Raw genomic sequence first — 15,177 nt, 5'->3', positions numbered from 1 at the left:
AAAAATAAAATTTTACTCTGAAAAACTAGTAAAATGTTAGACTCTACACAAAAGTAAAATTTTACTCTATATAAAAGTAAAATTTTACTTTGAAAAACGAGCAAAGTGTAAGACTCTGAAGCTAAAAGTAAATTTTTACTGCGTATAAAAGTAAAATTTTACTCTGGAAAACTAGTAAATGTTAGACTCTACACAAAAGTAAAATTTTACTCTGTATAAAAAGTAAAATTTTACTCTGAAAAACGAGCAAACTGTGAGACTCTGAAGCTAAAAGTAAATTTTTACTGCGTAGAAAAGTAAATTTTACTCTGAAAAACTAGTAAATGTTAGACTCTACACAAAAGTAAAATTTTACTTTGTATAAAAGTAAAATTTTACTCTGAAAAACGAGTAAACTGTGAGACTCTGAAGCTAAAAGTAAAATGTTACTCTGCACAAAAGTAAAAAAGCGAAGGCAGTGTTGGTGGCGGCTGAAGTGTTTGGCAATGACCACCTCTTGACAGTAAAATTTTACTGTCATTTTAACACTAGAGTAAAATTTTACTCTAATTCTCTCAAACAAAAAACAGAGCAATGGAACAAGAGTAAAATTTTACTCTCATTATCTGAAACAAAAAACAGAGCAATAGAACTAGAGTAAAATTTTACTCTGGTTCTGTCAAATGAAATTAGATAAAAAAACAACAAAAATAAATCAAAAAAAAAAAAACAAACAAACAAACAAAAACAAAACAAATTAATCAACAAATCAACATATCTAATTGAGAAGAAAAACTTCTAAAACTCGATCAACAATCACAAATCTCAATGAAAAGAATACATGTGTTCAACAACACTCATACACACAAATATATATATATATACATATATTCAAAACTCAAATATGTGTTTAAAAAAAATATGTATAACCAAACAACTCCACCAAATATGCCTCAATTTAGAGACGATCTGTTTCTCCTCGTAGACGATCTCCTTCGATTCCGGCACCAGAGGACAATTTTTCGGCCCGTAATTGATTTTGTTCCCGATGTTCTTGATGAGTTCATCGTAGAGATCGGTTTTGGCATTGTTGATTGTCGGAGTTTCGCCTGATAACTGACCGGACTTGGCTAGGAGAGTGATGACGATGACGTTGCTATCATCGCCGAAGAAAAAGAAGTTACCAAAATTGTCGAGAAACAGAGCTTCAGATCTGGAAGGGAAAGAGGGAGGAGAGAGACAGAGAATGTGGGAAGAGAGTGGGTGGAAAAGGTGGAAAAATTTAGTTGAGAATATAATAGTCTAATAAAATATTTAAATAATAATTTTTGTCCTTTATGCAAGACTTTATAATTATGAGAGGGTTTAGAAAGTATAATTTTTTTCTTAATCCTTTTAACAATGAAAGGAAGGTAAAAGGGGTTTATAGCCAAATTTCCCAATATTAAAGACTTGTTTATTTTAATTATTTATTATTGATTGATTCATTTTTTTGCATTTGATTGATTTGGTTCAAGTGCATGATTCATTTAAATATGTTTTACATTTAATATCAACTCAAACCAAACTGACCCAATCACACCTCTCTATTGGTTCATATTCATAAAAATAAAAAAAAATTAAAAGGAATTTAAAAAAATTAATATGAGACTTGAGTAATAAAAGCTGAGATTTTTTATAATAGATCCCTTCTAATAAGACTTTTTTATAAGAAAACAAAGAGTCCATAAGTTTTATTGTGAGGAGGACAACACGTGCAACAAACACAACCCAATTACTGAATAACTAATTTTATTTTTTAAACTTTTAAATACTAACTTTTAATTTTAATTTCAATTTTTGAAAGTAATTTTTGGAATACTCTCATCAAAATCCATTCAATAAGAGTTTGTATTGAATATGCAATATTGAAGAAAATGTTATTTATATTCGATCAATGAAATAGTTATTATCTATAAATAGAGAAATTTCATATTAAAAGCTAAAAATTCCAAAATTAACTGCCACAAAATGAAAAACCATATTTCATTGTTTGTAGATTAGAAAGAAATTTCATTGTCTATTAACATCAAATAGAAAATTTTAAACTGGAGGGATAAAATGCAAAATTAGCATTGGTTGCTAAAAAGATTGCAATAAAAAAGGAGCATCACGCTCACTATCAAGTACAAACTTTTGTTATGTATGGTGTTTTTTTCTTTTTTGTTTTATTTCCTCATATGCTCATTAATTTGTTTTTCATGAGCAATAAATATAAGTGATGGACTAAAAATATATATATATTCTAGCAGAAGTAGCAGTCCACACGATGCGTGTACAACTCAAATATATATATATATATATTATAAAAATAATAATAAAAAAAATGCACATGCATTGCTCAAGTGATAAGAACATTTATTATCATGAGTTTGAAACTTGTGCTCCTCTTTGTATAATTTTTACAAAAAATACAAATATACAAGCATTTTGAAGAAACTCAAAATATAAGACAAAAATGTCAACACCCATGTGTATATAGAGAGAGTATCATTAAAGAAATGAACGGAATTTTATATATATTTTTTAATTACCAATCCGTGCACATGCAATGCATATGCCATATGACCCTTCTAACAAATAAATCAACACTCAATTGAACGTAATGAATCAAAATTTCAAATGTAAAAACAATTTGTTATGTGTGGACATTTTAGTTAAGAAGTCCTTGTTTCAAATCATGAAAGGAGGATATTTATTTTTTTAAACTATGTTTGAATCATAGACTTAAGTAGGTATTTAGAAAAAGACAATCTAAAAAACTCGGCAAACACATCTTTTTCTCTTTTCCTTTTCAATTCTATGATCCAAACACAACTTTAATATTTTAACAAGACTCAACGTAAACACTCATGTCCAACCCTTCCTACTTAGAAACTTTTGGGGCCTACATATCATCTTGCCAAATCTCAGGGAAGAATATGAAATTAACCTCAAAACTCCGTTAAGTTTTGAACAATATATTAATCTAAACTTGTTGAAAATTTTCTTTTATGGTAATCAACCTTCTAAAATATACATATCTCCTCAATCTGCATGAGAATTTTTCACTAAAATTTTACAACTTAGTGATACAATCACATATGTGCTTCCTTTCCAAATAAGAAAGGCAAAGCAGCTCCTGAAGGTAACACAATTGCAAGTAAATCAAAAATTATCCCAAAGTTATGATTCAGTCACACATTGAGACTAAAACAGATGAACTATCAATTCAAACAGGTTCCCAAAATTCATGGTATAATTTCTAAATTGTCAATGTATACATGTTGGGCAGCCATTTGCTAGTTACTTGTTACACCTGTGAGCAAATCAGTATAATCACAATGGAGATAAAACTTTGATCTTTACTTTGAGAACCCCATGTGCTTAATTTGCTTAATGTCAAACCTTGATTAATTTGAACACCATCTATTACTTGGAGTCAGAATCTGATAGTGGCATCTGGTAAGCATCTTTTGGTTCTGTCTCAGTGATGGAAGGAGGACGATCTTGGTTTGACACTGCACTCTTCTTGCGTCTCTGATTTGGTCTATCTTCATCATCCTGTGAAAATTTTCATATGGTGATTGAGCAAACATATAGAAAGCAGAGGGAAAAAAAAATTGCATAGAACAAATACTGTTTAACGTACAAAATGCTTTTCCAAGTGCCACTGCAGTGAATTGGGCAGTTATGTATGCATAGCAAAATTAAGATCACTGATGTTTATGTTTGTTAGTAGTAATTATGTGTTAAAATACGAATTAATATTGGAGATTGATGTCAACTGTAAATTGTATTTACTAACTACAAATAAAAAGTTGAGAATAAATTTGAGTTGTTTTTCTTTTGCTTCTAGAGATTTGTATATTTGAGAGGTTCTATTTCAATTGAGTGTGAGGTTCTTCCCCAATAGGTGTGGGTTTCTTCCTCAATGGAAGTGAGTTTCTTACAGGTTTCTTCCTTGGGAGTGAATAATTCGCATTTCTGAGTAAGCAACGTCAACCAAGAAGGAATTTTTTGCTACTAAGAGTAAAAGCTCAAGCTCGATTACTTAAGCTAAAAATGCTGATTTACCTTTGATGAGGGCAAGCTTCCATCTCTACAATGAAATTTTTTGACGCTTTTACATCAAATTTAATTTTTAATATTTTTTTACTATTTTAATATAAAATTCAAAATTCTAATGCATCAACGCCTTGAGGCTTACGCCTCCTCACGAGGGAAAATATGTCGCACGCTACACATTTGCTTTTAAAAACTTTGGAACAATCATACAAGAATGATTCGTGGTGAGGGTTGGGGTGTTGCTTTTTCAATGAGAACGACAAGTCTACAACTTGCAAAGCTGGAAAATGTGAATTGTTCAATGAGATGATTCAGAGATATGCTCAAAGCTATCACTCAGTACAATAATCTGTTAGGGGCAGAAATAAATTGACAATGAATACGCAATAACATGGCCGTCAAGAAAATAAAATAAAATAAAATAACAAAAAAAACAAAAAAGGCTGCTACCCCACATGGTATATGTGACTGAATTTGAATTAAATGAAGGGAAACTTCGAAGAATATGTTGGGAATGGGATTTATATCACATCCCACCAATGTGAACAGAAGCACACAATGCACGCACCAAAGAGAAAAACAATTAGACACAAATTTTTGTTGTTCGGCACCAATTGCCAACATCCATGGGAGAGAGATTCAACTATGAATAACAAATAAAAAATAAATAATACATGTGAGATGGTCAACACCCTCGAAACCCATATCACTACTAGAACCCCATGCTCAAGAGTAGTTGAGCCATTGATCACTCTAGTGCCTTCACGGTATTTTTTGTCACCCCTTACATCACTAGTTTATCCTACTCTTAATCTCACCAAAACAGTCTCCACGACTATTTATAATAGTCTATCCACAAAAAACCTAGTTCCATAAAATTAGGTAACCGAAACCTACACATTGGGTTTCCCAATAGATTCCGGACACTACTATCCTAACCCAAATATATGCTTAAACTAACCTAACAAATGTACGGGACCCACTTATATCACATGGATGGACTAATCCTAACAGAATATTAATAGAAGTTACTAAATTAATCAAGTAAAATATTATGCAGCCAAGACTCTGCACATATAAAAATTAATTAGAAGGAAAATAATGATGCTAAAAAGTACAAAAGGGAAATAAAAGAAAGGACTAATCATGAGTCAGAAGAATATCAATGAAATCACATTGGATTGGAGATGAACATAATAGCTGGAGAAAAAAAACAATAACAATGCTCCCAGGAGCACAATATGCCATGACTTACTTTTTTGCTTCGTTGAGTTTGATTATTTGATTGACTTGGATGAGTTGATTGGCTCCTTCGCAACCAGATGCTACCAAAAGACATCAATGCTCCCAAGTGCAAGACTAGGCCAATCCTTGGATCTCCCAGGCGATTGTGGATTCCATTCATGATGCTACCAATTCTCTGTTTCATTCCTGTCCCTTTGGATAGAATGGTTTTGGCACCTACTAACCAAATAGGATCTGCATCTTCGGGAACAAGTGCAGGAGTTTTTGCTCTCGGCGATGAGACAAACAGAAGGTTTGAGCAGGCAACATCTTGTATGAAAGAGATGCAACTCTAAGCTCCAAAGTGTATACATCTTTAAAAAACCACAAAGTTCAGAGCATCAATCTAAGAAGCACAGACGCTTCTAAGAACGTAACATGCCGTGTCCGACACTCATCAGATACCTATGTAGCACGGGTGCGGTTATGGATTCTTGTACGGGTACGTTGATACGGCCAAAACCTTAAAAAAATAGAATATGGAGTACGACTGTGGTACATCAACAAGTTTTTTATTTTTCATAGTTTATTGTTTGAGATTCAACATACCAATCAAAGTTCAATACCAAAACCAAAAGGAAAATTACAAAACCAAAAGAGAAATCAGAGTTCAACAATACCAATATCAAAGCAAAGTGCATATGCTATTTTAATGCCATTAAATAGGAGAAATTACAAAACAAAGTTTCATTCCAAAAGCAAACTACGAAAAACTTAGAAACTTTAAACATCAATTTTCACTTCCATCAACTTTATCATTGAATACTACATCTTTCATCTTACAACAAACAATCTCTAATCATATATACAATGCTGCTGCAATGACATCTTACACAATTACTATTGGAGTTTTTGAATAATTTTCACCTTTGCAATATAATACTACATGCCTCATATACGCAACTTGGTGAACTTAGTTCAATTTTTATTATACAACAACTTCTGTGAGAGGAATCACATACTGTTTCCTACACTAAATAACTTGACCTACAGAATAGCATTATTTGTATAGCTGGAGAGGAATCACATTCTTTGTACATATGGCTTGATCACAGAAATTCATTCTATGTACATCCTACACTCCTTTGTATTTCATTCTTTGAGATGAATCACATTTCCCTGTACATATAGCTAGATCCACAAAATAGAATCAATCAACAAGAGTTAGATGCGCCTAATCTAGATGGACTAAAAATATAAAATATTCGTAAAAAGATCTGAAATTGTCTTTAACTTTTTTCATATCTTTTTCAAATATTTTAGATTTTAAGTGCATCTAATTAGGCGGATCTAAAAAAAAAATAAAAAAATAAAAACTAAAATATGAAGAAAAAAATAACTAAAGACAAAAAACAAAATAATTTTGAGTTCCAAAAGTTGGTTTTGAACTGAAATAGGATAACAATGAATAATGAATACTTTTAATTGGCCATGTCTCACACGGAGAACATAATCTAATACACAAAACAATTGAGGTGTACATGCTTTGCCCTAGACAGGCCATGCCTAAATATGTATATGCCAAAGCTTTGAAATGTGAATGCGTAAGTCTCAAGGCATCAACAGATAAGCATTTCAAATTTTTATATTTAGTGAGAAAAACTTATTTAAAATTAAATAAAAAAATAACGCCCAATTAATACACATTAATTTTAATTTTATTTAAAATTAAATATAAATGTATAAATACTTTTCTCAAGGCGTTGAACATTTCATTACAGAATAGAAAACTTGCCCTTATCAAAGATGAACTTGACATTCTTAGTTTCAGTTATTGAACTTCTTACTTGAGTTTTGGCTTTATATTTTTTCTTGGTTTTTTCCATGAAATATGATGGTTACAAACGAGGTTCTTTTTTTTTATTTTTTATGTTTAAATTTAAACTAGGTATTAGACCATCGAAAAAAAAAAAAAAAAAAAAAGACTAGGTATTATAATTAGTTTAACACCAACCCAAGTCATGCTCTCCATATACGTACTGTTACATGGAACTCAGGTATGAGTATCAGGTGCGGGTGAGTATCCAAGCGTCAGACCTTTATAAATTTAAATCTTGTGACATGTATCCAAAATTGGCTATGAGTACTGGGACACGTCATATGCACATATATATTATATTCTATATAATATTCTCAGACGAGATGTTGTAAATTGTGTAAAAATATACTAGAAATTAAATAAGATATAGAAAAATTTGAAATTTCTATATCTAATTCATGTGAGGCTAAAAATATTAATTTACTAACAAATGTGAGTTTCTTCTTTTTCATGTATTGTCACAAATTAAAGGAGTTGAGTGCCTAAATTAGGTAAGAGTGTCAGACACATATCTTACACCCTTACCCATGTCATATCCGGTGGACACGGGCACTGTGGGGGAAATAGAAGAGTCCATGTAACACAGCTCCTCATATTTATATGCAAAAGGAGTACAAAGTGCACATGAATTGCACGCCTCAAACTGTAATGTGCAAGTCTTCGGAGAGTTTCACCGAAAAATAAAAAAAACTCAATGCATTTTACCTTAGCCTCGCCTTGAAGCGAGTCTCAATACATCTTTTAAATACACAATATATTTGTACAAACATGACATTGTAGGATTTGTGGCTCAAATCGCACATTAACTTTCTAAGATTAATAACACATATTTTGAAAGATTATTAGTAAGTACTTGGAAAAAAAATAATAATAAATTAAAGAAAGGAAAAGAACAGCCATAAAAATGAGAATTACATCCTAAAATTTCAATCCGTGACAGGCCTCTATAATCTTCTCAAAAAACCATATTCAGATGTCAAAAGGTTTATGAATGCAATCAGATTCTTGGACATTTCCAAAAGTTTCAGGTAGAAATTCTCAGCTGCTTACAGCATGAGAGTATAGCGCATAAGGAAGTTATGACGTTATGTTTTTTGATACCCTGCATTTTCAAGGCCAAAGGTCACATGTGGTTTTAGCATTTAATGTTTCAGAATTTATCCTGCTATTAGATTGAATGATTTGTAATGTAGATAATTTCACATCATTTTATGGCAGTATAACACTGTCAGAATTTATAACAGCAATAATCACTGACCACCTTTTCCAACTTAGGCCACCATTTGGATTAAGATACTGGCACTTTGGCAAAAATCTTCCAATACCAGTAGTGATCCCAACTAAGTTCAACAAAGAAATTAAAATTTCAGAATAAATTGCTACCTACCAAATACCATACAGCAGCACATACATGACCCTCAAATTAATTAATCCATTCACTACTACAAATGTGAATTGAACTAGAACTAAACTTGGAAAACATTGACATGCTAGACAAACAAAAGGTGACACCTACATGCTGGGCTTCCCTATCCAGCCAGGTAAATGTCAGCCGCCTTTCCTTCAGTGCAACAGCCGCTAGCAACGACGGCTGATCTTTATCAACTGTGGACAGTGCTTCTTGGATCCTGCGCAGAGTCTTTATCATAGTAATGTACTCCATTTAGTAAACTACAAGAACATAATAGCATTTGGGCATGCATACATGAATCTCTCTGTTATATTCAATGTCAAATTTTGAAGGAGTATACTTTCTGTGTCATAACTTCGAATGAACATCAGGATCTTTGCCAAGATTCAACAAACAAAGTTCTTTCACATTCTGTGTTTTCTTTCTTTTCTAACCGCCTTCTCTACTATTTTCCTTAAGTTACCTTTTCTATTCTTTCTTAGGTACTTGTCTATATTAATTTATGAAAATGTCTGCAAGTTCAGAAAAATCAGCCGGCATCACTAGACAATGATTTCCCAACAAAGTAGCTAAATCATTTCTAGGAAATAACTACGAAGTACGGATTTAATTTAGCATAACAAGCGGGGCAAACAAACTAACTGCACGCATTTTGTTGAGTTCTGGGCTTGATCTTCCTGCTAGAATAACACAGTACCAAATCGCCATTTCATTTCCAGCACGAGAATAGCCACGGGCATCACAACCCAGCTCCATGGACGTCACACTTCTCAATTGTGGAAGCTCTAAAAATAAGGAACGGAGAATAAACCAATGTATTACAGTTAGTTTCACAAAATCTTAGAATGTATAATCAGGTTTGTGTTATACATGTATATGTAAAGTTATCCCAATAGGTATGTATTATAGGCATAGGAATATAGACATAGCTAAATCTTCATATAACTTCAAAGCTATGTTGCGTGCGCTCGGAAACGGGGTATCAGGTGCCTGCATGTGCAGAACTATCAAGTTCATCAAACCTTTTATGTCCATGGACACCAGAACACAACTAGATTCATATACTGTTAAGAGGATGCCACCCACGTTTTAAGCTATAAGAGCCAAAACAATAAAAAACAACTCCTAAACATCAATATATTTAGATTTCTCAACAAAATTCAAAAAAGGATTCAATGAAATCTCAAGACTCTTAACACCATCAAAACTTCTTCTATTAAGCTCCCTCCAGATGCTCCAAAATAAAATGGGAGGTCCTAACTGCCAATCACCTCTTTTTTCTCTTTTCAACTCTAGCTACCCACCAAGAAAGCAAAAGGTCCCAAACATTTGAAGGGAACACCCAAATCATATCCAACAAGACTAAAAATAAGGCCCAAATGTCCCAAAAGATGTGATCCCTCTCCCTCCTCACATATCACTAACAACCCCTCTATCAATTGTTATCTGTGTCGAGCTAGACAGGCCAGCTCCACAGCAAAGATGTCACCAAAACTGAATTCTCAAACACAAACCTTACATGATGGTGAAAACATACCCAACATTCCTAATACCCTGTAAAAGGCCCACACCGATGCACAAAAACCTCCAAAGACATCCAATCACCCCACCTACACCCATATTTTGCCAACACAAACCTTCTCCAAAATCTGTCCCACTCACACACAAAACTCCATAACCACTTTCCCAAAAGAGCTTGATTAAAGATTTCAAGATGCCAAATCCCCAACCACCCACTCAAATAAGGGAGCGAACCGTATCAAATCAACCAAGTGGTTAAATATATCCCCCCAACTTTCCCCAAAGAAAGTCCCTTCACAACTTTTTCAACCACTTCGCCACTAAGACTGGAATGGTAACCACCAAACCAAACCAAGCATTGTGTCCCAATTGAGTAGAGTCGGCTACATGAATTCTTTTGTTCTATTCCGCTCTGTCAAAGGCTATATGAAAAATTAAATTTAATAAATTCAAATCATTTTTTACTGCAACATCACATGTCAGTTTAGATCTTTCCCTCCTAATGTTTTCATTTATGATCATCATATCACTTTTTAATCAAGTTAAGTGCATCAAAAATGAGGATTCTAAGGTATTGGTGAAGGATGAAGAGATTAAGGAAAGATGAAAGAATTGTTTTGAGAAACTATTAAATGAGGAACATGAAGGTACGACAATAGGAAAAGAAATAGCCAGTAATACAATAAACCAAGACTATAGGTTCTATCGCAGGATTAGGAACTTTGAAGTGGAGATTGCACTTAAGAAGATGAAGTCAAATAAGGCTAATGATATCCCTATTGAAGCTTGGAAAGAGGGTTGTTTGGTTGACTAGGTTGTTTAGCAAAATTTTATTGACTAGGAATATGCCAGATGAGTGAAGGAAGAGTATTTTAGTGCCAATTTATAAGAATAAAGGAGATGTCCAGAATTGCAACAACTATGGAGGAATCAAGCTAATGTGTCATATAATGAAAATATGGGAGAAAGTGATGGAATGCCGATTGCGAGATATAATAGATGTCAGAGAATCAATTTGGGTTAATGCCTGGCTGGTCAACCATGGAAGCAATCTATCTTTTGAGGAGAGTAATAGAAAAGTATAGAGAAAAGAAAAGAGACATTCATATGGTGTTTATTGACCTTGAGAAAGCATATGATAGCGTGCCCCGGGATATAATATGGTGGGTGTTAGAGAATAAAGGGGTGACAAAAGGTTACATTGATGTGATTAGAGACATGTATGAAGGAGTGGTGACCATTATTAGATCGCCTGCTGGAGAGACAAATGAATTTCCTATCACTGTAGGGTTACATCAAGGATCTATCGTAAGTCCTTGTCTTTTTGCTTTAGTTATGGATGAGTTGACAAGAAATATTCAGGATGACATGCCATAGTGTCTGCTTTTTGCAGACGATATCGTGCTAATGGATGAGACTAGAGAAGGAGTTAACACAAAGTTGGAGATTTGGAGGAAAGCTCTTGAATCTAAAGGTTTTCGGATAAGCAGAACTAAGACAGAGTACATGGAGTGTAAATTTAGTAACAGTAACAATGAAAGCAGAGGAGAAGTGAGGATTGAGAACCAAGAACTGCCTAAGAGTGAACATTTTCGTTATTTAGGGTCGATTATCACAATAACGGGGGAGATTGAAGCGAATGTGGCCCATAGGATTAAAGCGGGATGGTGTAAGTGGAGGAGATATGGAACTTACCTTTTAGTCTAGAACTTACCTTTTAGTCTAGCGGGTATTCATTCTATAGGGGACGGGATAAGCCTAGATTAACGTTGGCTAGTGTTATAAACAGAGATATGGATCTACTTAATTTGACTAATAAAATGGCCTTTCATAGGGCCGCGTGGAGAAGAAGGATTCATGTAACTGACCCCATTTGATAGGACTTAAGGTTTGGTTTGGTTTGGTTTGGTTTGGTTTGGTTTGGTTATATCACTTTTACTTACTGTTGCATCTACAAGTCTTTGTTGCACATAACAACCATCTTTATCAGCGTAAGGCTACCACCTTTGTAAAAATAGAATATATATATATATATATATCAAACTCAACCAAAAATTAATTCATCCAAAAAACCAACAAGGAATTCCCTAAAACAATCGCCAAACTCCAATTAATTAGAAGAATCACTAAAATAATCACCCACTTTTTAATTCATGCGCTCCAACCTCAAAAATTTTATAAAACCACTGCTTTCAAATACAACACAATATGCACAACAATAAGGTTCAAACATTCACAAGTGAGGATCAAAAACCCTGATATTTGCACTTAGGTTCATAAACATTTCTACCTTTTTTACTTGTGCTCCCTCCCTCCCTGGGAACATGTTTTAAGCCAACCCAAAAATGTTGATATTTCTGCTAACAAATCTGTGACTTCCTCATTGTTTTAACAATTAGTATATTCATTTTCAAACTTTTTTATGGTATATTGTAGCATTATTATTTTTTTTTTTATTTAAGGAGGCTAACATATTCTGACTAAAGCCAAGAGTTTACATATATGTAAAGGGATTTAAGCAACACAAAACTGACTCCTTGGCAACCCTATGTCAGAATGCAGATTGGAAATTTTGATGAGACTATCTTGTGTTTTGCTCTTTCCTTTTTTTATCGTTTATCCTCCGTGTTTTTATAGTTTAGTATATTAAAAAGGTTGTATTTATGCCTTGGTTCATGGGAACAAAGAATGCTTTGTCTAATCACTCGTCCATGATAACCATAATCTCAACATAGAACAACTTACGAGCATTTAGTAGATCACAAAAGTAAACTAAATCAGCTAAAGGATATCTAAAATAATATTTGTATAATAGCACAGCCCATTGGAACCAATAAACACAACCTAGTCAGTTTCCCAGTAACTCTCAAATGCAGACACAAGACGATCCCTCACAAGCAACTTTGCAGGATGCATTGCTGAGTCATTTATTCTACTATGTGGGAAAAATGGTGGACACTTTGCAGGCTTATACTCTCATAAAATCTAAAGAAAAAGGGTTACTTTATAAGGATGGCCACATTTGACAAAAGATTCTGAAAAAGGTTGCAACACAACATCTTATCAAACGAGAACAAAATCATAACCTAACAAGTTCTGTACAATTCAATTCATGTGAACGAAATTATCAACGAAGATTTCTACATAGGAAAACATGTACCGAGGAAAAACTTCATAGTCAGATTAGTTGATCCAATGTTTCAAGAAGAAAGAAATGATTGGTACAGTTCCCAGAAAAAAATATAAAAATATAATCTAGATTTTTTTTTTCCCTTTTGCTGAAGAAAATAACTACATAAAGGACTCTAGTCAATGGATAAAAAGACTGATGACAGCAACAACCTCCAAATAATCATGAAGCTAACAGTTTGCACTTGTCAATCACATGAGGTTTACTTGCACATTAGAATCACTGTAACAAGCCATTTACACAATGGTTGCACCCACTCAAGTAATATGACCGGGCAAATTTTGTTATTGTGTCAAGGCCCTAGATTATAAAACTTGATAAAGTACAAACAAACAGCATTACCTTGATGTTTATTCTGTTCCATTATATCTACAAACCATGAATTGTTGGCAGGTCCTGCAGATAATGTGCACTGCTTAGCTTGTTATGTACACATTATTTATGTTACAAAGAGTACCAAGGACTATGAAACGAAATAAAAAAAATAAAAAAAGAGGGACATACCATGGTACACAACAGGTTTAACACCATGTTCTTTCAAAAATACAATTGCAGGTGCAGATTCCACTCCAAACCTGTTGTTGATAATGTGAACACTATCAAGATCATACACTATTTTGGAAAAAAATTATGAAGCACCACATTTTTTAAGGTGGTGTTTCACGATCAAGTTACCAAAGACTGGAAGAGGAAAGGGAACCTATATCAGTCTCCCAAAAAAAGTACAGTCCAGTATGCTGGTTAGAGTAACCAATCTTTCTAACCAATAGGCCCGTTAGCCTGATGCATAATTGACGAAAAAGACGAAAAAAGAACAGTCGATTCTTCTCTGAACTATTTAATAAGGAACAAAAAAATAGATGCCTTCCAGAAAAAAGGAACAAAAAACTAGAAAAAGAAAAAGAAAAAGAAAATTTCAGAAAAGACATGAAGATTAAATATGAAAAGCAGTGTTGTCAGAATCGTTATGAAAAATATATGTATTGCGGATTCATATGTTGGTAGATTGAATCATGAGATACATTTTGCATTGTATCAATTTCATATTGTATCACAATTTAACATGTATTTCTTGATTAGCTATCAATACCTTCTCTTTCACCTTTAGCCCTATTAACAGCATTTCACAATGTCAATTGCCATTGCCTGCACTCCTTGAACAATCCAAAACCATATTATCAAAAAAGCCCATACCAAGGAGACCCAAATCCAAATAAACCCTCAAGCAAAAATGACTCCCATACTCCCTTTCCTTAAAAAAATTGAACAACTTTCATTAATCTAATTCAAGTGAAAGAAACAAAGAGCTTACACGCACAGACCATTTGGAATTGGGTTGAGGCCCAAGATTTGGGCCAAAAGGCTTGTTTGGACTATGACCATATACCTCATAACAAGTATGTTTAAGCTATACACATCCAAGTCCTAAAGAAAGTCTTTGACTACAAACTGGGAACCAAACGAGCTAGCGACCATGAAGTTGGGTTCAATTGAAAAACAAAATCTTCTTTTTTGTTTTTGCAATTGACCTATATTAATTTTTATATATTCGAAAAAAATATTTTTTGAATTTTTAAAATTTTTTTATGCGCTTTAATAGAATTTTGAGTTGTATGTTTGGTTATGAATTGTAGGTTTTTGTATCAAATATCATGTCACATCAAAAATTCCCCATTCAATTCAAAACTCTTTCACCGAACAAATTTTCCACACTCAAATCATAATTCCAAAACTCACAAACTCAAAATACAACTCCTACTCTCAAATCATATTTAGAAAGCTCTACCAAACGCAACCTAAGTTTTTTGTTTGTTATTTCACAAAATTGCAATCAAATCATTTCACTTAAGATTCATTTAAATACAACTCGTGCCTAACGGCTTTGTT

At 33.2% G+C, this 15,177-nt stretch overlaps 1 protein-coding gene across 1 annotated transcript; it reads right to left on the bottom strand.

Annotated features, from left to right (window-relative positions):
- Positions 1-3,303: 3,303 nt before the first annotated feature.
- On the bottom strand, positions 3,304-13,944 carry LOC145813211 (uncharacterized). The gene is made up of 6 exons (XM_082908492.1): positions 13,795-13,944; positions 13,633-13,686; positions 9,222-9,364; positions 8,685-8,807; positions 3,434-3,561; positions 3,304-3,316 (listed from the first exon to the last, which is right to left on the bottom strand). Exons 2-6 carry the CDS (start codon positions 13,652-13,654, stop codon positions 3,304-3,306), a joined length of 429 nt encoding a protein of 142 aa, XP_082764618.1. The 5' UTR covers positions 13,655-13,686; positions 13,795-13,944.
- Between the last annotated feature and the right edge of the window lie 1,233 nt (positions 13,945-15,177).

The sequence above is a fragment of the Camellia sinensis genome, chromosome 15 (assembly GCF_055761805.1).
Source record: "Camellia sinensis isolate YWXY chromosome 15, ASM5576180v1, whole genome shotgun sequence".
In the NCBI taxonomy this organism is placed as follows: domain Eukaryota; kingdom Viridiplantae; phylum Streptophyta; class Magnoliopsida; order Ericales; family Theaceae; genus Camellia; species Camellia sinensis.
This window is presented reverse-complemented; position numbering and strand designations above follow the sequence as displayed.